The sequence below is a fragment of the Thamnophis elegans genome, chromosome 5 (assembly GCF_009769535.1).
Source record: "Thamnophis elegans isolate rThaEle1 chromosome 5, rThaEle1.pri, whole genome shotgun sequence".
In the NCBI taxonomy this organism is placed as follows: domain Eukaryota; kingdom Metazoa; phylum Chordata; class Lepidosauria; order Squamata; family Colubridae; genus Thamnophis; species Thamnophis elegans.
The window spans coordinates 41,217,573-41,243,279 of NC_045545.1; the positions used below are offsets into that span (position 1 = coordinate 41,217,573).

General features: G+C 36.9%; 1 protein-coding gene across 1 annotated transcript in view; it reads left to right on the top strand.

Annotated features, from left to right (window-relative positions):
- Positions 1 to 25,707, top strand: part of TESK2 (testis associated actin remodelling kinase 2) — a 58,656-nt gene that overhangs the window by 11,873 nt on the left and 21,076 nt on the right. Inside the window, 2 exon segments of the mRNA XM_032218443.1 lie at positions 3,697 to 3,818; positions 16,024 to 16,072. Of these exon segments, the coding sequence (XP_032074334.1) occupies positions 3,697 to 3,818; positions 16,024 to 16,072 (171 nt within the window).

The window sequence follows — 25,707 nt, forward strand, 5'->3', positions numbered from 1 at the left end:
GCGGCAAATAAATTTGATAATAATCATAAATGTGATAATATTTTAGCATAGTGTGATTAGTAAAAAAAAATCAAAACAAAGAAGTTCAAACAATTTAAGAATCAAAAGTACAAAATAAATAACTCAAAAGCAAATAAACCCAACTGATAAAATAAACAAAAAACTCAGTATAAAAAAAAATAAACCCCAAAACACAGTCCTCCACAGGTTGGGATATATATTTGTATGAATATTTTCTTTTCTATTTGATGAAGTGATTTATGATGTCTCCTGTTTAAGTGTCTCATAAAACTCAAAAACGTATGCTAATCATATTCTAATATACCATATGGTATTGCTTACCATGGGTTTTTAAGTGAGGACCTCACTTTTTTCTGACTCCCTATCAGCTTCCCCATTGATTTGACTTGTAGGAAGCCAGCAAGTAAGATTGCAAATCACAATTATGTGACTGCAAGACACTGCGAGGATCAGAAATGTGGGCCAGTTGCAGAATACCTGGTGTTAAGGTTCTGACTAATAAACCCTAACCAATTCAGCACTCTGAGATTTGCAGTTTTCTTAAAGAACAATTTTATTGAGTTCATCATATCAGCATGTTTGAAAGTAAAACCAGCTCTAAGTATTTCCCATGGTTTCTGTGTAATTAAAGAATAGATACTTCTCTCCATCAGTGTCACAGATCACATTGTACAGTTAGGTGTTCTGGTGCCTCTTCGGCAACTTCCCACACTCTCTGGCCAGCACCTGTTGGGATGACCTTGGTTCCCACAGGATGTTGTGTTGTTGCTGTCTTGTCCGACATTCCAGAGCTCCCCCCTCCCACCAATGTGTGGCAGCAGAGAAATGGACAAATGGCTGCAGCAGGCCAGATCTGTTTTCGAAGTTGACACCTGGATTGCAATCATGTGATCATGGGGGCACTGTGACAACTGAACTTTGACAACCAATCATAAGTACCATTTGTTCAGCACTGTCATGAGTTTGAATGATTGCTTAATTAGTAGTTATTAAATAATGACCCCCTATTTGTACATACCATTATGTATAATATTTATTAAATATTGTATATTGGGGTCTTTAGAGAAGAATAATTATTACTCTTGTGGCATAAATCTAACTACTTCTTCATTAAATGTATATATTTCTGTGAGAATACTTAAATAAGTCAAGAGTAATTCATAACTTGGTTTTTACTTCGAATCAAACTTCTTTGTAAATTGGAACTTTCAAAATACTTTTTGACTTTTTCCCAGTCTAAACCTTCCCTAAAAGAAATCCATTTCGTTAGTGTTCTGACTCTTGTAAGAGTTTGTTCAGCATTAAATGGCAGCATATTTAATTTTAGCTGTAGCATTCTAACCAGTGAACTACTTACTTACAGCAGTGTAACATCATGTAACAATATAATATTAGTGGGCAGGTAATTTGATTCTTTATTTATTTAAGATACCACTTCCCAAACAGCACATTCAAGGCAGTTTACCATTAAATTACTAAAGTGAAATAGTAAAAATCATATAGTGAAAGATTTATTTAAAAGTTTGGGTGGGAAAGATAACAAAGCAATTAATCCATGGCAAGTTATTGTATATAAGCAGAACAAACTCCACTTCCTTCTAGCACTAAAGATGTTAGCTGGGTAACAAAACGTCAACAAAACATCTGCAAGAAAACAATCATGTTCAGAAAGTACCAAGGACTCTACAGAAGAGCAAGGTTTTCAATCTAAGAGTTACACTTGAAGATCTTCCTCATGCAGTTTGAGGAGGATAGTAGGCATTGTCTCAGAAGTTCTTAGTCCATTTTGACCATAATTATGAATTGAGGGCATGAGGTAGTTCAGTACAAGAATGTACATATATCATTGGGATTCCAGAAAATGTTTCTAAGTGTTGATGTCTTTAGCAAATTTTCAGTTACTTGAGAGATATATCTGGAAATAGTTTATGTTTAGTAGATGCCATAGTACCAGAGATGGTATTCAGCCAGTTCTGACAGGTTCTTGAGAACCAGCAGAGGAAATTTTGAGAGCGGGGAGGGAATGGGGATTTTGCGGTATCCTTCCCTGCCACACCCACAAAGCCATGCCCACAGAATCAGTAGTAAAAAAATTTGAATCCCACCACTGCATAGTACAATATACTTAGTGTGCAAAATCATAGCAAAAATAATAAACAAATATGATGAAAGCTTTTCCCAGACTAAACTGTGCCTAGTATAAAATTAAAATACCAATTACAAGTATTCAGTAGTTTTAGAAGGTTATTTGCGGCATCTTGTTCAACAGGTTTTTTGGGTTTTTTTGGAACATGGGATTTGCAAAGACCTAGTAATACTTTTCCCATTTTATCATTTGTGGCTCGATGCAGTTGTGTCAGTGTGCAGAAAAGGTTTAAGCTTTTGCATGGATTTAGTGGGCAATAGTGTACAGTGTTGTATTTTTATTGTATTTCTCCTGAGTTCTGTGAATCATTAGAGAAGTTTTATACAAAATAATTTATGAATAACCATACACATTAATAGTTGATTTATGAAATTTTATTCCATCCTATCACAATCAACCCATGTAGTTTATAATCCAATTATATGCAGGATAAAAAATATATAAAACAATACAATAATAATATCCCAACCTATTGTTAATTATTGTAATACTGTAATCCTTCATCCACATTTATTTGTAGTGCTTCATCATTCTAAACTAGACAATGGGGGAAATGACTAAGAGCCTTCCAGAATAGTCCAGAATGGCGCGAGCCCCCAAAATGCAATGTGAGCATCCCCCCATGCATGCATGTGCGCATCCCCCACATGCGCCCCACTCTCGTGCATGCATGGCAGAGAGCCGAAGACCAACTGGCCAGTGGGAGGTGCATGCGCATGCATGGTGGAACTGGGCTGGGGCGACGGATGGCGTGCCTGCAGAGAGGGCTCTGTGTTCCACCTATGGCACATGTGCCATAGGTTCAACATCATGGATATAGAGTAAATTACAGTAATTCAGCAGAAAGAATGGGAGTGACTGCCCTTAGTGCCCCCTACTCCAGGAAACACCACATCTCTCACACCAGAAAAATTGGATGAAAATCAACCTGGTTGTGGCCTCTACTTGGTCCTCAAGCAAAAGCCATCAGCACAAGAAGGTCCCCCAAGGTACTCTTTCAAATTAAGGACAATCCAGCCCAGAAATAAAGCCTTTCCAGTGGTATCCAATTAATAACTGCAGTAGAAGGGAATGTGCTCACCTGCAAACACTGGACAAATCAGAAAGCTTCACTGTCGAATATTAGCATTCAAACAAGAGATCAAATGATTAAAATACATTAATTTTTGTTAGCATTATGATGTATAACAGAAGCTGTCTGTTGTGGAAGTACCATAAAAGACTATGGCCTGTGAAATGGTACTAATGTGTAGATCAGCCCTTTAAACATGCCCAAATACTAATTTACCAATAAAGCCATAAAAATGAAACTATATGCACTTTTTTCATGGATTAAGAATTTACTAATTGTATAAGCAAATGGACATAGATTAATAAAACAGAATGGAATTACATAACCTCTAAAGTTGTGGGAATTTTTATTAATTTGTCAAGAATGGTTTCAATAAAGTTGCATGTGAATCAATATGTTTTTTCTTATATTCCATTGGTAAAATGAACTCATTTTTTTCCCTTTTGGATTTATTTAGGTACGGCACAAAGTATCGGATCAAATCATGGCCCTGAAGATGAATACACTAAGCAGCAATCGTGCAAACATGTTGAAAGAAGTTCAGCTCATGAATAGGCTTTCACATCCAAACATATTAAAGTAAGAAAAGGTGTGTGTGTGTTTGCATGTATGTGATAGTGTGCTTACAAGTGTAGGTGCAAATTTAATTTTAATTTTACTACATACCACATATATCCTTCATGTTTTAAATATTCAGAGAGTACTCTTTGGAAGCTCAGAAGCCAATGTTGTCTCGGGCTTATGTATATTCTTAGTTCCTTGTCTCTTTCTATTATTCTCAATCCTTTCTATTCCTCTATGCTATATTTCTGGGTCTCCTTTCTATTCACTTGCCTCCCAGATCAAATACATTTCTGAAAATATTAGTGAAAAGCACTCAAAGGATAGCTTCACCAAGCATTTTAGCCCAAACAAATCACACCTTCAAAGTGTTAAGGAATTGGAGTCAAGGTGTGACTAATTGAAGATCTTACCATCTAACTTCTATGCATGTAGAGACAGCACTTCCCCTGGGATTGATAGGAGTGAACAGGATATATGTGCATGTGTATGCAGATATAATCATAGAAAGCTGAATATAAGTATTCTTATAGCACAGCTGCATTTTAATGCTTCCTTTGCTTTAGTGACCTGTGTCACTAAAAGAGCCCCTTTGAATCCTTTGCACAGTCCTGTAAAATATAGATCCTGGGATCTAACCTACACAGAAAGGAGATTGGGTTCTGTTCATATCTGTTCCTTAGACATCTATTTAAAATATAAGGACCAAAAGTATTGGAGTAGGATATACGAAATGTCCAGTCTAAATATTGATGTACATATAGGGTTCATTCTTTTGTACACTGAACCTATTGAAAATTGGTACAAAGGTCTAACGAAGTAAGTATGGCTTGCATGAATTGCTTTCCTAATCACTTTTATCTCTCAAATGCATTCTAGACTGATTAGGGAAACACGTTAAGTATGAGGAAACTTGCATTAATGTTACATGCCCTTGAAATGTGTTATGAAGGTTATTAACTTCTATTAACATGACTACTAATTTAATTTTTAGCTTGCACTGGAAATTTCTGTTGTGTAACTGAACAGAATTCATGAAATGTTAAGAGAACATAAATTTATTAAACTTTATTTATTAATTTTTTATGCCACCCATTTCCCCTATAGGTGACTCTTGGCAGCTTGCAGATTATAAAAAGACAATTAGAAAAATAATTAAAGTGTTAAAACTATTAAAATTCAAAACTATATTTTAAAAAACCAGGACTAAGAAGACAGCACAGTGGTAAGTGCTTTTCTTCAGGCCCCAAGCCAACTGGCAAAGCACAGTTTTAATACCTTTCCAGAAGGCCAAAAGAGTGGTAGCAGTTCTCACCTCTCTTGGTAGAATATTCCACAGGGATGGGGCCATGGCAGAAAAGGCTCGTCTCCCTGATCCTGCCTGCCAGAATTCCTTAGCAGATGCATCTCTAGCAGGCTTCTTCCGCTGGCGCCAGTGGGACAAGTTAGTCCCATTGGGGTGAGATGGCCTCTCAGATAAGTGATGGCAGTTTGTCCAACTTTAAACGGTAGTAGCAAGAATAAACAAAAACTCAACATGTACAGCTGTAAATATTTATGATGTTTGGTATCTATTAAAAAAACCTAAAGCAAATTCCATTCATATTTTATGCTTCCTAGAATACGTATTCCTATTTTTAAAGTCTTTTAAAATAATAAAAATAGAAAAATAGAAGTGCAATGGTGGATATTGGATCTTTTCTCTTTTATGTGACTTGGAATCATGGAAATAATAAATATTTTGATATAATGTATTGTCTTAAAATATAATACAGAGTAGTCTGTATGCAGGCCATATCTAACCACCAGCCTGCATTTTTCTCCACATCATGCAGCTTAAATTCAGTGGCAAAAGAGATTATCTTTGGCTTTTCATTCTAGCAAAAATAAGAGTAGAATTTGATACTCCATGCTTCTGTGAGGGAAAATGCATCTCTTTTCATTCCTATTTTCTTGAGTTAATATTTTTGGCCTTGCTCTTCTGTCCTAATGATATCACCAAGAAACTTTCCTGAAATTTTCAAATGGCAAGATCATTTTTAAAAAAAATTATTGGCTACTAGACAATTTGCTATTTCTTTGTTACATCCAGATTATAGCTATTTACATTCTTGTTTTGAAAGATAGAGGTACAGGCTGGGAATGTACTTCTTTCTTCAATCTCACCTCAGGGGATAAGATGTTCCAGAGGGCAGGAGCCACATCAGAAAAGGCTCTTCTGGAGTCCAGCAGCCAAAGTTCCCCGACCAACAGGGCCCACAGCATGCCCCTCTGCCAGTATCAGTGGGATGGGCCCGTACCATTGGAATGAGATGATTCCTCAAGTAACCTGGGCCTATGGCCCACATGCAGGCCTTTAAAGGTAATAGCCAACATCTTTAATTGCACCAGGAAATAATGTGACAGTCAGTGAAGCTCACAGAGCAGTGATGTAACATGGATCACCCTAGGGACCCCAAGAACTGCCCATGCAACTGCACTTTGATGAGTTGTAGCTTCTTAATGGACTTCAAGGGTAGCCTCATGTAAGTGTATTGCAATATTCTAAATGTGGGGTGACCAGGGCTTAAATGACTGATACAAGGACTCCCTATGAAGGAAGGACCACAACTAGCATGCAATACAAAGTTGTGAAAAGGGTCTCATAGCTGTGACTGCCACCTGCTCTTTGAGATCCAGGAGAACCCTAAAGTTGCAGACCAGGTATGTTTGGAGTAGTGCAATAGTTCCCAACCTTTTTTTGGCCATGCCCCAGTAAGCATCTCTAAAATCCTGATGACAACCCTGTGACATATAATTCTTACTTTACTCAAAAAGTGAACTCTACTCACACAAAAGAAGCCTAAAAGTCATTAATGTGGTTTAAACAAAGTTCAAATTGCCCTTATTAAAAATCAAATTGCCCCCCTGTGGTGCATGGGCCCCACATTGGGAATCACTGGGGTAGTGCAACCCCATCCAGAATTAACATCTTGAAGCTCTGTGCCTCCAAACCCATTCAGTTTTGCCAGGATTCAGGCGAAGCCTGTTGTCCCCATCTAGGCCCCCAGAGCCTCCAGGTACCGTGAGAGGACAATGACAGCAAAGACCCGGAGGTTTTCACTGACCAGGAAAGGCAAGGATCTAATTGACAGGTGATTGCATCTCTCAAAGCTTCACCCCCCAAGGAAAGTGTAATAAGTTTTTCCTGCCCATTGCAGAGGATTGATGCTCTTTGTGGTCCTTTCCAACTCAATCATTCTATGATTGACATTAATATTTAAAAAAACATGAACATGAAATCTCAAAATTAAAAAAATAAAAACAAGCATTTAAGTAGATAATAAACTAAGTCACGCATGATTTGTGTGTTCTCTAAATGAATCAGCTTAGTTTGGGAGAAAATGAAGTTATAAAATCAGAATAAATAGTTATGCTTCCAAAACAAGCATGTTTAATTTTGTATCCAACTTGGAATGTATTGTTAGTCATTCTTTTAACCCTGTATTGTCAGACTTAAATTATTAAAGCATCTTTATATGACATACGCTTATTCAAAGATTTTAATTTTAAAAATTAAGTTACATTAATTTTTTTTTCTTTGATTTTTGTGAGTCACCCAGAATTATTGAAAATTGGGTAGTATACAGATTTAATAGAGTAGTAATCATCATCACTGCCTATTCTATGCCAATACATTATAACATCCTACGTTCTTGGGAAGAACTTGAACTTGAAGGCCAGCACCAGCTAAAGAATTGGCAGCTCTGATTTCACATTATTGTGTATACAATGGCAACTTTGCCAAAGGTTAGCTATATATTACAGAACATTCAGCATTGACATTGGTAAAATTTATGAATCACTTGCTTATTTTTGTAAACAGATGATTGAGTTATTACTACTTGGGTTATGCCTCCATAGTTGAACATAGCTGATAGTAGTTTTCTGTTAGAAATGAGCTTTTAATACATGTATTTTACAGAAATGACTTTAGCCTATTTCTTTGTATCTGGTATTTATTTGTTTTATAACTCTGCTAAGGAAAATATAATTTTCTTTGCATTTGAAACCAGTATTGTTTATCAGTACTGGGAAAGTTCTCTATCAAAAGCCTTGGGAAATTGTTGTCAGAATAGATAGTATTGAGCTAAATGGATCAGTGATCAGAGTCTGCATATAACTTGATATGGCAACCTTATCAGTGCTGATAAGATGTAGTTGTTGATCGGTATACATTATCTTTGATTATTGTCATGGATGAACTATCTGAAAGAACTGGGGATGTTTCATCTAGAGAAAATAAAATGGTGGAAAGGCATGATATTGCATTCAGATACATAGGAAAGATAACTTGAAAGGATGATATTTTTCAGAATAAAAAATAGTTTTCTGATAATCTAGCACGTGCTCTTTTTCTATTTGTAATGCCTTTAATTCCGCAGTTCTTCATTTTTTTTCTTTGCTTTGTCTTTGTAAAAATTGTGGCTAGAACCTCTTCAAGTATCTAAATTCCCCAAAATAAGAAATGCTAGAAATATTTTATGTGTAGTTATTTTTTACTTTACTTTTCATTCTACCTTTATTTTATAAATAACTCAAGGCAGTGAACATAAGTGATGCCTCTTTCTCCTCCAATTTTTCCCCACAACAACAATTCTTTGAAGTGAGTTGGAGAATTGTGACTGGCTGAGAATTGCTTTATAGTTACACAAATCTAACAATTCACTTGCTAATTAAACCCATTTTGAGCAAATTAAACACAGCAGAAATGAGTCAAATGAGTCCAAATGTTCCTTTTTATATTTCATCTGCTTTTGTTTATTACAAAAGAACAATCCATATTTTGGGAGTATTATTGTATATTAGGAAACAATAGAAATCTTGTAATTCTTTCAGCAAATTTTGCAGAACAATATAGATTGGAAAAGTATCTGGATCAGATAATGTACTTCTGAATCAACCATAATAAGATTTTTAAAATTAAAATACTAAAATAAAGCTGTGAAAGTAAAATTCAGACATATCATGTAAACTGTCCTTCAGATGGGGAATCTTGCAAAAGAGCTTTATATGGACATAGAGATCTGATAATCCTTTTATTTGCTAATTATTCCAACACACTTTTAAAGCCACCACTCCTATTTTATACTATTGTTATCATTTGCAAATTGTTTCAGCGTAGTGTTGTTTACCTGCTAGTGAGTTTGGAGTTTCAAAGAGCATCTTTTTCTAAAGATAGCTGACTCCAGAAGATGTCAGTCCTTCAATGTTAGCTTTTTTCTGCTCTAAAGGCCCTTTACTGCATTTATTGCCCTTAAAACATTTAATACTCTATGAATTAGCAGCTTTTCCCTTTTCCAACAGAAAACAAATAAGTTTCTGAAGTTCCTTTCCAATACATGCCTAGTCCATGTGTTCATCACATGTATTTGCATATGTTTCTGGTAACATGCAAAATGCTTTGCTTCACAGACTTCTATGGAGGTAATTAAAAGGGAAGATTCAGTTTTAAAATTAATTAGCACAAGAGATTTCAAAAACCTTCTCTTCATTATGTGCCAGATCAGCACTGCAGAGTGAACCCTAGGTATGCAATACTATTTTTAAAAAAAATCTATGAGGTGTTCCTCCAGCAAATTCAGAGCTGATCAAGAATTGAAGGCTAAGGAAACTTTATGTCATATCTGATTTGCAGTCACTAAGCAAGGTAGAAAAAATCATATTTGGAAGAGCTGATAACTTGATTTCTATAGTTCTTCCTTTATGTAACCAAATATGTAACTTGCTTTTCCACTTTGACAGCCAGACTTTTCTCTTCCCAAAACTGACTAGCAACAAAAGGATTAAAAAGTTGCAATTAAATTAAAACACTGAGGTAGTACTTTGATTAAGATCTCAGTAAACAGGAAATAAGTACTCATAAGAAATAAGTTTAAGTCCTTTAATTACTACCATCTTAGATTATTTATAATTTTATAGGTTAAAAACTATACTTGAATTACGGTATGTTTGGAAAGCATTTTTGAATAGTGAGATTGGTTTTCCACTGCATCTTAATATGTTTGTTTCTGAAAAGCTGACATAGAAAAATAAAAATGTCATAACTTGACATTCAGTAAGCATTTTCTATTTTACAAAGAGGTTGTGAAAGTAAGTTTTGAAAAACAAAAAAGAGGTTTTTAGCATTATGTTCCATAATTAATGACATTTCCTTTGAAACTGAATATTCCAGAAAATAATTATAACCACTTTATAATAACACAAGCAGAACCACTTGAAAATAAAGAATCCATGTGCTACACTAATCCACTCCTTGTTTCCAGTTTAAGACTTAACTTTAATTACAAAATGAAGTAGTAGTCTTGCTCCCTCTCCCCGTAGATATAAACTGATTTTCTTATTTTTGCTTATGTTCTTATTTTTTCTGGACTCTAATTTGATTAATTTGAGGATGTATTTGATCTTGTGAATCCTGAGGAAGTGAACAGCAGTTTACACTGTGGCCCTTTCTGATTGGTGAAAACCTGTGGGGAGGTGACAGGAGTTATGTTGGGACAATAGTGAATTCATCTTTGAGAGGTGAGGTATTAGTACCCTCTTTGAAACCTTCTTCTTCACGAAACTATAATTTGGTCTGATATACTGGACAATTTTTGTGGGAAGGGGATAGAGAAAGTGAATGGATTGCATAGTAATAGGTCATCTTGAGAAGACTGAAATTGAGGCAGAGTGACCTTCATGCTTCTGTTTGATCTGTCTGTAGCTTTTGATAGCATCAATCATGATATATTTTTGAGATATCTCAGGGGAATGTTAGAAGCTGGGGGGCATTATTTTCTCCTCCTTTCTAAAGGGACAGCTTCATTTAGTATGGTAGGAAAAGACTGAGACCTGTGCTCCTCAATTGTAGGATGCCACAGGGCTCACTGTTCTCCTACTTCTGTTTACTATATACATCAGTGGTGGGTTCCTACTGGTTCGGCCCGGTTCAGCTGAACTGGTACTGGTTTGGTGACCTGGGTCACTGGAACTGGCAGTGATCCAGGCCTGCCACTCCCCCAAACCGGTTTTCCTTTGTTTTTGGCTTCTGAGCATGCACAGAAGCATTTTTATAGTACTACGCATATGCACGCTGTACGACCACAAGCAAACCGGCAGTAGCAGCTGCCGGAACCCACCTTGATACACATAACACTACAGCAAAATCTGTTGATACAAGCCTAGATTTTATTGATATGTTGATGATAACTTGACCCCCAATGATCCTGTCAAAGTGCTCCCCACTTTGAAGGTTGACTGGTCTGAATGGGGAGGAACAAGGTAAGATTCTCCATCAGCAAGATAGAGTGGTTTGGGGCTTGAAGGCCTAATAATTTCAGTGAGGTTCGATTGGTAGATCTGGAAAAGATTGCATTTTCCTAAATAGAACTGATTTTTAGGAGGATAGGGATGCTCTTGTATTCATAGCTCCTGCTTAAAGAGCAAGTGATAGCTGTGGTCAGGAGAGCTTTTGCACAGCTTTATGTTGTGCAGCAATTGCAGGCTTTTCTGGAAGGGAATAAATTAGTCTTAGTCATTCGTGCCTGAATTACCCCTTGATTGGACTACTATTGCAATGCATGCCATATGGGGTGCCCTTAAAAATATTTGGAAACTGTAACTGGTTCAGAATACGGTAGCAAGACTAGTTTTAGGTATATTTTATGTCCCCCACAAGACATCTCTACTGCAAGAACTGCACTGGCTGCCATTTAGCTTTCAGGTGCAATTCAAGATGCTGACTATCACCTTTAAAAGCCGTCCAAAGTTCATGGTATATTTAGGACTGCTTTCTCCCAGTATATCTATCCTCTACAAGATATAATGTGGGGTTTATTACATATGCCCTTGATTGGAGACTGCCATTTCATGGATCATAGAAGCGTGACTTCTCAGTCAGTATCTTATAGAAAGTTATCCCCTCCCCAAACATTCAAATAGTTCCTTCTCCTTAAACTATGAAAACCTGGCTATTTTCTCTAAATGAAGGGCCAGTTCTCTCTTACTATCCCTCCTGAGAAAGAATTAATTTTGTTTGCATGTATCTACTTAGATTTGTATTATTATAATATTTTGTTTCTAAATTTGATTTGTATTGTTTTTAATCCCAATTATGTACTGGTGAATTGTGTGCTCTTCACAGCAGGCTAATTGGAATGGCTTATAAACCTGGTAAATAAATAAAATAAACTCACTCCTGCTAGTAGTGCTGAGAATTAACTGCAATTCAAGACAGATTTTCATAGATACTAACTTTATCTTATAACTTATCAACGATTTGGTTTTCGGGTTTCATGATACTTAAACTGGACCTCAATTTTCAAATTCAGTTTATAAAATTCTTTAAAAATGATATCAGCTGTGTTAGAAAATGGCTAGGTAACAGAAGAATAGCAGTTACTAAAATGGCAAAATACCACAGAAACATTTCAGAGGTACTTGTCTGATGTTAAAAGAAAAGCAACTTATTGCCCAAGAACTGAATGGTGGCAGTAATGTCTAAACCAGTGGTTCCCAATCTTTCTGGCTCTGTGGACTGGCAGAAGTAGTAGTGTTGGGAGGGGGAGGAGGATGGTTTTTGCCTGCCACTTGCACGGCCCAGTTTCCAATGGACCACAGCCCAGTATGTACCAGGCCAAGGACCAGGGGTTGGGGATCCCTGCTTTAAACCATAAAGTAGAAAGCCAGTTCATTGTTGGTTCTTATTCATAATCATGCTTCAGACTCCATTCTTTATTCTGCCTTCTGCTCCTGGACTGCATAATTCCGTTTCATTCATTGTGACCTCTCCATTCCCACAGGAACTGTTTCTTCTCCTTCTCCCTCTTTTATGCTTTTTTTAAAGTTTTGGAAAATGATTAGTAAACAACTGAACTCTGGATTCCTTTCACTTTGAATAATATTTTATGTACATGTGAGACTCAAAGATGTATTGTGGATGGAGGCCAAAGTTCAGCTGCTTTCTAGCCAGAAAAGGTGATTTTATAAAATCAATAAATAAATTCTCTTTTCTCCAATTCTTCCTTAAAAAATATAGAGAAAGGAGGGTTGGTGAGCAACTAAAAAGATGTGTTCATATGCAGTAAGGCCTATAAATGCCATATAATTACATTCTAGCATATCAAACCAATTCTTTCAATTAATGTATTATTTTATAATAAATAGGTCACACCTTTTCTAATTTTGCTATGATATTTTATTATTACTGCATGTAAAATTATGTGTATTCTTTTGACTAGAAGTCTTTAGAATTGTTTATCACTGTTTAACAAAGAAATGTTTGGTACTCTGCTTAAAATGAGAGATGGTATACTTATCTATATCCACTTATTATTCCAGTTCTAATTGATTAACAATTTTGTATCATACAGGTCGTGCTGAACTTACTACCACAATTGAGTCCAAAATTTCTGTTGCTAAGTGAAACTTTTGTTAAGTTTTGCCCCATTTAATAACCTTTCTTGGCACAGTTGTTAAGTGAATCACTGCCCTTGTTAAATTAGTAACACGGTTGTTAAAGGAATCTGGCTTCCCCATTGACTTTGCTTATCAGAAGGTTGCGAAAGGAGCTATCATGACTCCTGGACACTGCCATTATCATAAATATAAGTAAATCGAGAAACATCTGAAACATCTGAGGACATGGACAAGGCCATGAGAGCTGTAAGTGCTTCCACATGTGTACTGGACCCGTGCCCCTCCTGGCTGGTTGTTAACAGCAGGGAGGTGACACGGGGCTGGATCCAGGCGGTTGTTACCGCCTCCCTTCGGGAGGGGGCCTTTCCCCCCGCATTAAAGGCGGCGGTGGTGAGACCCCTCCTGAAGAAACCATCTTTGGATCCAGCCGTCCTAAACAACTATCGTCCAGTCTCCAACCTCCCCTTTGTGGGGAAGGTTGTTGAGAAGGTGGTGGCCTTTCAGCTCCAGCGGTCCTTGGAGGAAACCAGTTATCTAGATCCCTTCCAGTCTGGCTTCAGGCCTGGCTACAGCACAGAAACCGCTTTGGTCGCATTGATCGATGATCTCTGGAGAGCCAGGGATGGAGGTCATGCCTCCATCCTAGTACTCCTTGACCTCTCTGCGGCTTTCGATACCATCGACCATGGTATCCTTCTGCGACGACTGCGGGAGGTGGGGGTGGGAGGCACTGTTTTACGGTGGTTCTCCTCTTACCTCTCGGACAGGTCGCAGTCGGTGTTAGTTGGAGGGCAGAGATCGACCCCTAGGCCCCTAACGTATGGGGTGCCGCAGGGCTCGGTCCTGTCCCCCCTCCTCTTTAATATCTACATGAAACCGCTGGGTGAGATCATTCGACGGCACGGGATAAAATACCACCAGTATGCGGACGATACACAGCTGTATCTGTCCGCCCTGTGCCAACTCAATGAAGCGATGGACGTGATGAGCCAGGGCCTGGAGGCTGTTAGGGACTGGATGGGGGTTAACAAGCTTGTTCTCAATCCAGATAAGACCGAGTGGCTGCTGTGCTTCCCTCCTACTAATTGGCCAAGTGTTCCATCTCTCAGGCTGGGGGGTCAAATCGTATGCCCCTCAGATAGGGTTCGCAACTTGGGAGTCCTCCTGGACCCACAGCTGACTTTTGAACACCATTTGTCAGCTGTGACCAGGGGGGCATTTGCCCAGGTTCGCCTGGTGCACCAGTTGCGTCCCTACCTGAACCGGGAGGCTCTCACAACAGTCACTCGTGCCCTTGTGACCTCTAGGCTGGAGTACTGCAACGTGCTCTACATGGGGCTGCCCTTGAAGAGTATTCGGCGACTTCAGCTAGTCCAGAATGCAGCCGCGTGAGCGATCGTGGGTGCGCCTCGTTTCACCCACGTAACACCTATCCTCCGCGAGCTGCACTGGCTGCCTGTTGATCTCCGGATTCGCTTCAAGGTGCTAGTTGTCACCTACAAAGCCCTTCATGGTATTGGATCTGGGTACTTGAGAGACCGCCTGCTGCCAATTACCTCCACTAGACCAATAAGATCCCACAGACTAGGGCTCCTCCGAATTCCATCAGCCTCCCAGTGTCGACTGGCGACTACCCGGAGGAGGGCCTTCTCTGTGGCTGCTCCGACCTTGTGGAACGAACTCCCCGTGGAGATTCGTACCCTCACCACCCTCCAGGCCTTCCACATAGCCCTTAAAACCTGGCTGTTCCGACAGGCCTGGGGCTAAAGACTTACAGCCCCACTCCGAATGGTATGATTGTTGTGTTTTTTAGTTGTGTATGATCTTTATGTTCTGTAACTTTGTTTGTTTTTCCCCTCTCCCTTGAATTGTGAGCCGCCCTGAGTCCCCTCAGGGAAAAGGGCGGCATACAAATAAAGAAAAAAAAAATTTGATCACATGACCATGGGGATGTTGTAATGGTCATGTGCAGTGGTGGATTTCAAAAAATTTTCAAACCTACTTTGTGGGAGTGGCTTGCCGGCCATGTGACCTGGTGGGAGTGGCTTGCCGGCCATGTGTTCTCTCTCTCTTTCCTTCCTTTTGTCTCTCTGTCCCTTTTTTCTTTTTTTCTTTCATTTCTCTCTCACTTTTTCTTCCTTTTTTTCTTTTTTTCTTTCTTCCTTTCTTTCTCTTTCTCATTCTCTCTGTGAGTCTGTGTGTGTGTGTGTGTGTGTGTGTGTGTCTTTGCCTCTCCCTCCCTCCCTCCCTCCCTCCCTCCCTCCCTCCCTCCCTCCCTCTGTGTCTCTCTATGTAAGTGGTGGGTTTCAAAAAAATTTGGAACCTCTTCTGTAGGTGTGGCCTGCTTTCTGGATCCACTAGTGGAACCTCTTCTAACTGGTTTGGTAGATTTGACGAACCAGTTCTACTGAATAGGTGCGAACTGGTAGGAACCCACCTCTGGTCATGTGTGAAAAATGGTCATAAGACTTTTTCGTAAAAAGTTTAAACTTTTTATGAAAATGTAAACAATACATTATATACATTCTGAAACTTCTACATATATTTAAGTATGGGACAATTGGAACTTATTTCCTATTCTCAAATACAATCGTTCATTATTTATACTTAAACTTACATACATAGCAGTATATTTAATTGTAGAACAGTTGTGTAATGTTTTGGAACTGGTGTCATCCAATATTTCTATTTTTTTTAAAACTGCATATGTACTGTATGATTCAAAAATAATGAACCCCTGCAAAATCCACTGTTTCTGATTTAAGATTTTACTCCTGTTTTGTAGGTTTATGGGTGTCTGTGTACATCAAGGACAATTGCATGCCCTTACTGAGGTAAGCTGATTACCTCTCTTTCCCTCAGCTTTGCAACATTTCTTATGGTGATGCTAAACAATGTATTTAATGAAGTTGACTAGTATAGTTCTGACATACTGTAGGTACCATAGATACAAAATAGTACTTTCCAGTACACCCAATTCATGCAAATGGTGTAAATGATACTATTATCAACAGTTGCTAAGAAAACAAAGAGTATAAGGAGAGTCATATGTTCACTTTCCCACTCACCAGGAGTCGTCTAAGAAAAGCAGTGTAGTCTTGGTGCTGTATTATTTCTGAACACAAATCAAATTGGTTCAGGTAATACTTCTTAAGTTTTTGTTCTGCAACTGCACCTCACCACCTTCTCAGTAGCCTTCCCCAGAAAGAGAAAGTTGAAAACTGATAACCTTTCAGGAAGTTGTCTTTGTTATTGTGTTAGAACTTGCTCAGATAATGCTTATTTCTGAGTAGATCAAAGCAAGTTTATCCTCCAGATGCATAGAAAATTCCTCAGAGCAGCTCTGCAATTACTCTTCTAACTCATCCTTCCCAGTAGGCTACAGGGTTCTCCTTCTCACACATAGATACTACATTCATGTGGGCCAGTGTGTAAATATTAATCAGTGATTAGGCAGATAAAGTTTTATAGAATGATTGTAGCTGCTGTATTTAATCTGGCATGAACGTATTTTTAAATTTCTTATCAAAATAAAAAAATTGCCAGCATTACAGTTGAATCGTGTTTACCACTTCCAATTATATCATATGGCATTGAACTGAAATATCTCTTAAAGGCAACACAATTTTTAGAATATAAAGAGGGATATGAACATCTCAAAGCACTTCTATAATGACTGTATATCATTACGTGTAGTAAGTAGTGTTAATATAGAGTTGCAATGTATTTTGTATTGGTGTATATAGATTCTGTTTTTATTTTTATGTTTTTATTGATTCTTTTTAGCCATTCTTTTAATGGATCCTTTATTTTTATGTTTGATGCTATACAAAGATATGAATGGCTTCTTCTGTTCTTAGTTCCTTACATTTGTGTTCTGTCAGAAGCCTTGCAGCCCATAATAAAATGCTTAGTTTAGGCTTGTAAGCTAAAACATTAGGAAGATGCTTTGAGACTTTTGATAAGGATCTTTATGTGCAGAAAAGATGTTTGATTTGTGAATTTTTACATAATCTTAATTGGAAAATGTTTATTCACTTATTTAACATGCACCTCATCTTATTGTTGCATACCCTTGTGGTAGTCTCTCCCCCCATTATATATTTTATTATGCTCTCATCATTAAACCTCCTAGTTTTAAAATATCTAAAATAACAATACTGGGTAGAATATGGAAGAAGATATATACCAGTGGTAGGATTCACTTACCTTTGCTACTGGTTCGCAAATGTGAGCACACTCGCACTCCTTTCAGAATCAAGTGATTTGGTGGCAAATACATACTGCTTTGTTTGCTCTGGATCAGGGAAAAATCTGGACCATGTTCACCACTATTAAATGAAATATTGATTGTTGCATGAAAGCATTTTTGTTTGAAATGAAGTCATGCTGTAGTTTAAAAAAACTTTCATATTATTTTTGGCTTGGATCCTGTCTTCAAATGATTCAGATACTTTAGTGGTGAAGTCTCTTGAGATCTTAATGCATATTTCATGAAATTATTTTTAGTAACTGACATGGCTTTTTGAAAAAAATTGAACAGAGTTTACCACTTGTACTACACAAATAGAAGCTATTTATTACCGAAATGTGATGGTCTTTTTCTTATTCAAGATTTATCTGTTGAATGTATATGTGGGTGCTTTATTTAAGAAAAAACCTAAATGAAATAATTTTTACAAAGCACTGTTGAAATGTCTGTCATTTTTTCTCACAATAAACTAGCTCTGATTCCTGGGGAAGGCCATCACAGAGCTTTAAATGATAAAGATCTTCTCTCCTCAGGCACTGAGGGTGAAAAGTTGTGGGGAGGTGGGAAATGGAAAATAGATTAGACATGAACAATTAAGAAATAGAGGGAGTGATAAGTAGTATCTTATTTTCTCAATGAAAGCTATCCTGAATGTCATTTAAAAAAAAGTTCTGCCTTTAAAATCCTCTATAGTACTTTTGGCCATTTCATATTCTTAACATGTCCAAAGTACAATAGGCCAGCCCAGCAACTAATTTAAATGAATCAATGAGCTTTTTTAAATCAGTGGACATTTTAGATTTGTTTTAGAAATGGACTTTTGTGCTATATTATGAACTGAAAGTTTGAAACTATTTCTTCCAGAAGATATTAGCTATGTTCATTCAGTGAATCTGACTGAATAGCTTCTCGACCTAATTTAATTTTCCAATATAAATTGTTTTATTGCATTTAGAGGAATTATTGAGTAACTTGTATTTATACCTGAAACATTCCACTAAAATTATGTACTGAATAAGTTTGATTTAATTGCTTCACAAAGTAGCAAAAGGCATATCCTACCTAACCTCAAGAAATGGTTTCATATTTAGCAAGAGCTTCAAAGTTATCTGAACTGTACACTACATCCTATAGATTAGTCTGGCAGTAATCATTGCAAAAGCAAGAACCTGCAATTCATGCTATAAATTGTTGCAAAGAGGGAGTAGCCATGGTGGCACTGTTTCCTGCTTCTTTTTAAAAGCTGTGAAGATGTTAGTCATCAAAGATTGTTTCCCCTATAATGAGAATTTTAGGGAAATTTAAATAACTACATCTGCAAAATTAAATATGTGGGCTATGTGTTCCATTTTTTTGCAGGATGATGTAATGCCTACAATCTGTGAGTGGCCTGTCATTCTTGTCCCTTGCCTCTGTAAAGATGCAAGGTGCACACAGATGGATACAGTTTGGGATCATCCATGTAGTTTCTTATTGGATAGAATGCTTCCTGCATCCCCTGTCTCCCTACTCTATTTTGATCATCCCTAGTCATGGAAAAGCCCAGGAATGCTGCTTTGCCAGCATAAAACTCTCTGCTATGTGAAATACACTCCAACAACAAAGCTGATTTGGCAGAAGTAGCAGAGAAGCTTTTCTAGCTTTTTAGTGAGCTTGTTAATTGGTTCACAATGAATTCTTCCCTTGAAAGAGTCCCGTGACTGCCTGGTGCCTCCACAACACCTCTACACAATACCTGTTATTGCAGCCTCTGTGGGTGAATGTTTAATAAGGCACCATGCAGATACAGAAAAAGATATGCCTGTTAGGGGAAGGAATTGGTAACTCCATAAATGTCATGCATATAAAACAAAATGGTGACCAAAGGTTGCTTTCATTGTGAAAGGGAATAGGGCTTTAACACATTGATGGTGTTTTTTTTGCATTCAGCTATTGGATAATTTAGGCTGAGAAGTGATTGGATGAAAGTTTTGTTCATGAACTGCATTGTCACAGAAAATAGGGAAGTGTGAATCGCAGTTGATGAGGATTGCAGGAGGCAAAATATGTACGGTAGTGTTGAAATTATTTGCAGATCAAATGGGTTGCAGTATGCCAGAGTTCATTTGTGGAGCAAGCTGTTTTGTAGCTTACCTCCATTATGAGTCATTTCAAATGTAATATTAAATTATAATATGTGGAAGAACATCCCAACAAGCTATTTCTTTCCTTGCTGCATGTACATGGAGTTTTTCCTCAATTTCTAGTTTTCGCTAATCTACTTCAAGCCACAGTTTGAGAACTTGGATTGAAGTGGATTTGTGAATCATAATTTGGTAATGAGTACTAAGTATCGTATGTAATGAAGTAAGCAGCAAGTTGACGATAATTATATGAAAAGCATCACAAGAATCTTGGTTGTCAGTTCTGATGCTAATACTTCTTAACTGAGTCATAGTCTATTCAGATTCTCCCCTGATTGCTCAAAAGATTTTATCTTCTTTCAGTAATGTGGTGAACAACAGTAATTTTTTTCCTAAAAAAAAATAGTCTTTAAGCTGCCTAATGTTTGAATTTGTGTACTTTATTTAAAATAATGTGGCATATTTGGTATTTTAGCCACCCATATATAAATAAATAGATGGCCTCAAATATTGAAATTAAAAATAAACATATACAAATAAATAAATACATATGTGTTTCAACTGCAATCTAATTTTCTTCTATGTAAGCATTTAAGGTTTATTCTAAAAGGAAGAAGTCTCCAAGCCTCAGACAGTACTGTTTTGAAAACTTTATATTCTCTATTCTGCAACTTTGAAACGTTCACTGTGTTTTATTACTTATGAGTATGTCAGCCTATAGAGTGAATCCACCCATATTATTTACCACCATTATTATCTTAGACGTTTGCACATCTCTTAGAGTTCTGGTAATATAGGCTGTCACATGATTAGTATTGGGGGTATGCTATCTTTGGATGCTCTCAAAACACTCAAATGTCAATTTCAATAGGACGCTGTCCATTTTTTTAGCATGAATTAGATGGCTGATGCTTTACTTTTTTTTTTTTTTTGTAAATGTGTTTTTATTTCCATTTTCATTTCGTACAGTCACATATATACTGTGCATAACCGGGGCCATATAACATTAAACAATAAACACAGCCATTCCTCTTGTCAACAATACCCCCAAAAATAGAAACCCAATGTACCTCCATACACCCTTTCTTTCGCCCCCTCCAACTTTCCATCTTCCCTCCAACATTCCCCTCTACCTACTTCCCCTCCCCCTCTACCACTCCTCTCTCCCAGTACACTCCCTCCCTTCCTTCTCACCCTCCCTCCATCCTCTCTCCCACCCTCTCTGCCCTCTTTCTTCTATCCCTCTACTCCTCCCTTCGGTGTATTTCTACTATCTATTAATATATTCAGCTTGTCCTATTTTTACAGTGAAATTAAAGAGCCACAGTATACAAGTGCAGTCACGTTACTTTAAAATCTAACACATACTATATATCCCCCCTCCCCCTCCCCCTCCCCCCTAACACCCCACCTCCCTCCCCCCCCCCGACTTCCCAGAGCTCGTACACGGTATAGGTTTTTAACAAATACAGTCTAAAATATATTAAGACAAAGGAAATTAAAAAAAAAAGAAGTTAATAACATCTCTGCATTAAACTCAGCTTCTTCCTGTTGCACTAACTTTAAGCAGTTTAGATTATTCCTAATCTTAAGCATAGGCTATCTGTAATTTCTTAGTCCCATATTTGTTTTGTATATAGTCAATCCATTTTTTCCAGTCTTGTTTATATCTCTCATTTGAATGGTCTTTAAGATATGCCGATATTTTAGCCATCTCGGCTAGGTTTGTAACTTTCAATGTCCATTCTTGAGTTGTAGGCAAGTCTTCCTTCTTCCAGTATTGTGCCACCAACAGTCTTGCTGCCATTATTAAGTGCAAAACCAAATTAGTCTCTACCGCTGTAAATTCAGTACATATACCTAGTAAAAATAACTGAGGAGTAAACTTTATCCTTCTTTTAAAAATATTTTGCATAATCCACCACATTTTTATCCAAAATGCCTTAACCTTTTGACAAGTCCACCATATATGAAAATATGTAGCATCGAGAGAACCACATCTCCAACATTTAGGCTGTACATTCGGGTACATAGAAGCCAGCTTTTAGGATCTAAATGCCATCTATAAAACATCTTATAAAAATTTTCTCTCAGGTTTTGTGCTTGTGTGAATTTCACATTTCTTACCCATATTCTTTCCCATGTGTCCAACATTATTGGTTCTTCAATATTTTGAGCCCACTTTATCATACAATCTTAACTAGTTCTGTTTCCGAATCCATCTGTATAGTACATTATATATCCTCTTTATATGCTTAAACTTTGATCTCTTATTTGTTTAAACAAATTATCCTCAACTTGGATAAAACCAGTTTTTTGGTCTATTTCCATCTGGCCTGTAATTGGCCATACTGGAACCATGTTTGAACTACCTTCTCCTCTTTCAATACCTCTAAAGATTTTAGTTGTAGAGCCCCCCCTTTCCAAAGTGAGAAGTTGTCTGTAGGTGGTTCTATCCTGTTTTGTGTTATATTCATATTTTCAATTGCATATCTAGGAATTGCCCACATGGGTAACTTGTCATTTAGTTTATATTGATATTTTTTCCAAACCCGCAGTAAAGCATTTCTTAAGATATGACTTTTAAAATTCTTATCCAATTTTTTGTTGAATAACAAGTAAGCATGCCAACCATATACCAGATCGTGTCCCTCGATATTCAGTATTCTATCGTTGGTTAAATGGGTCCAATCACTAATTGCGGATAGCACCACTGCATCATAATATAATTTTAGGTTAGGTAATTTCAAGCCTCCTCTCTCGCGTACATCTTGCATTATTTTCATCTTTACCCTCGGCTTCTTTCCTGCCCATACAAATTTGTTGATACCCTTCTGCCATTCTAAAAGATTCACATCTTTTTTAAGTATAGGTAACATTTGAAAAAGAAATAAAAATTTTGGTAAGATGTTCATTTCACTGCCGCTATCCTACCCAGCAAGGATAAGTGCAATTTCTCCCATTTTTTCATCTCTGTCTGTATACTCCGCCAAAGTGGTTCATAATTGTGCTTATATAATTTCCCGTTTGAGGCTAAAATATTAACCCCAAGATATTTGACTTTTTTGACTACCTCACATCCTAGCATCCCTCCTATTTCTTCCTTTTGTTTAGTATTCATATTTATAGCTAATATTTTGGTTTTTCCTAAATTTATTTTAAAACCAGACACTTGACCATATTGATTAGTCGTATTCATTAAAACCATACTAGATTCCTGCGGTTGTTCCAATATTATGACCAATCATCCGCAAAAGCGCGGACTCTGTATTCTTGCTGCCTAATCTTGATCCCTTTTAGACCATCCAAGCCCCATATTTTATTCAACAATACTTCCAAAGTTATAATGAACAATAGTGGGGACAAAGGACAGCCCTGTCTTGTACCTTTTCCGATTTGAAAAGGGTCTGTTAAACTTCCGTTGACAATGATTTGAGCTGTTTGCTGTTGGTATATTGCTTTGATTGACTGTAAAAGCTATCTCCTATCTGCATTTTTTTGCAATATCTTCAACAGAAATTGCCAGTTAACTCGATCAAAGGCCTTCTCAGCATCCAGAAATATGAACGCAGCAGGAATTTGGTTGTTCTTTCCCAATATTCTAATGCATTAATAATTAGTCTAACATTACTCTTCATCTGTCTCTCCTGTATAAAACCTGTTTGGTCGGGTATGTATCAATTGTTGAATAACCACCATTAACCTATTTGCTAGTATTTTAGTAAAAATTTTATAATCTACATTAAGTAATGAGATAGGTCTATAATTTTTTGGTTGGGTAGTATCTTGATCTTCTTTGGGTATCAAAGATATAAACGCTGTCTTCCAAGATGGGGGCACTTTACCTTCCGTTTGAATTTTATTAAATAGTTCTCTAAGAGGTTCTACCATTTCTAACTGTAAATTTTTATAGTTAACCGCTGTCAAGGATGGCTGATGCTTGATGGTTTAATACATAAGAATATCTCATAAGAATGTATGAGTGCTCAAAGATCTAACAATTAAAATGGGTACTCATAATTCTGTGTATGAAAGTCTACTAGAACATTCCAACATATCACAAAAAATAGTGTCCCATCAAACAGTTTATAAGCTGCCTCAATCCTAAAAGGATAACAAAATAGCTATAAGCCTAATGCATTTCAACCAAAATTGCCTTTTGGAGTTTTAATTTTAATACCATGTTTTTTTCCTAAAATAAACTGATTAAGCCAGTGTACTGCAACTGTTTAAGCAATAAACAATAGAACAGTAAAATATAAATGTTTTTATTACTGTTTCATTAAGCAACAGGGACTAACACCCCTCTAACAAGAAAATATACTATCATGGCTTAGTTTAATAAAGATCTTGCTATGTATGGGGGGTTTTTCCCCTTAGGTTTTCATAGTCTAAGCATGAATATGTGAATTATGTAGACTTGATTTTGGAACCAAGAATAAATTTTCTAAACCACTACCTATTATAGGAAATATATATAATACATATCTTAAATGCTAACATCCAAATTAATATGTTGCGACCATATGAGTAGGTAAAGATACAAACCATGGCTCTCCCAATTATTCATTTTTCCTCCTGTCTTTGGCAGTGAGCTCAGTAAAATTGGGGCAGATATAGTTGGATGGGCTTAAAGATTCTCAAAGATAACATGTAATCAAAGGGTTGGGCAGAAAATATACTGTAAAGACAGCTCAAGAGTCAATCAAGCACCTACTCAAAGTTTCAGACCGATATTGTGCAAAAGTCAGAGTACAAACTGAGTCAGAGTCCAAAAAGCCAATCCAGAAGTCCAGTGTAAGATTTGGGCTAGGAAGTCACTGGTATATGTAAGATATTGGCTGATTTTGTAACCAAAGACTATATAAAAGACTTTCTAGCTTTTGTCTCCAAGCCCTAACTGATAATGCATAATTCAGACTACAGAATTATATTCAAATGGGGGTTCCTTGTAGGACATTATTCCCAAGAAACCCCTTACTCATATTTTGTGCTGTCTGCCTTTGAGATTTTACTAGTTGATACCGTTCCCCAAATTTAGAAATTCTGAAGAATCTCGGATCTAGGTCAGAGTCTATGGCTCTAAATTTCCATGCTTGTTGGGGTTAAATCATCTTGTTCTATGTAATCTGACATTTTTATATCCAATGTTAAATCTTTTTTTTGGTTCAGTACAATATCTTTGTCTCCTTGCCCAGTACAATATTTATTTTTCTTCCATACCATCATCTATTTTGTCAATAAATTTATCAACATGGCAAGTCATTTGATCCCATTTCTCCATGCATTCATTGCTTTGTTTGCTTTCTTGCACCCTCTAGTGATCAATTTTCAAATTTGCATCTTGTTTATATGCCAATAGAAAAACATAACTTCTTCCCATGGGAAAAATTCTTATATTGACTTAATCCATTTATAATAAATCCATCTGGGCCATTCATCCATACATAACTTTTTCAAAAGCAATGCTCAATTCCCCTTTTGCTGTTAACCCTGTTCAATTTTTTATAAAACTTTAAAATCATATTTAAAATTTTGTTCGCAAAAGGTTGAAGGAAAAATCTCACAAGCTAAAAATCTAAAAGGTTCTTAATATTTAAAAAGTAGTTTTGTAAAAAGTTTTAAAGTAATTAATAAATGAGAATTGGTAGAACTTTGACTCCAAAACAGCTGCCAGCGCAAATAGAATCCCTCAACTTTCAACTACTCCACTAGCCAAACATAAAATATCTTTTTCTATGGTTTACTCATGAAAGTAGCTGTGTGAAGGATATATGAATGATCTGGAGATCTTTCTTTATTCCAGAAATATTTTCCATTGGTCCAGATCCTGCATCCAGATCTACATAGATCTCTCAAAATATTATGGAAGCGTGGTCAATGCCTGGAATGCACTACCTGACTCTATTGTTACATCCCCAAACCCCAGAATTTTAACCTGACTGTCTACTGTTGACCTCACCCCATTACTAAGAGGTCTATAAGGGGCATGCATAAGCACACGGCGTGCCTAGCATCCCTGTCCTACTGTCTCCATTTATTTTACCCATTTAGTGTGTTTATATTTATGTTTATACTTATACCTGTTATTTTT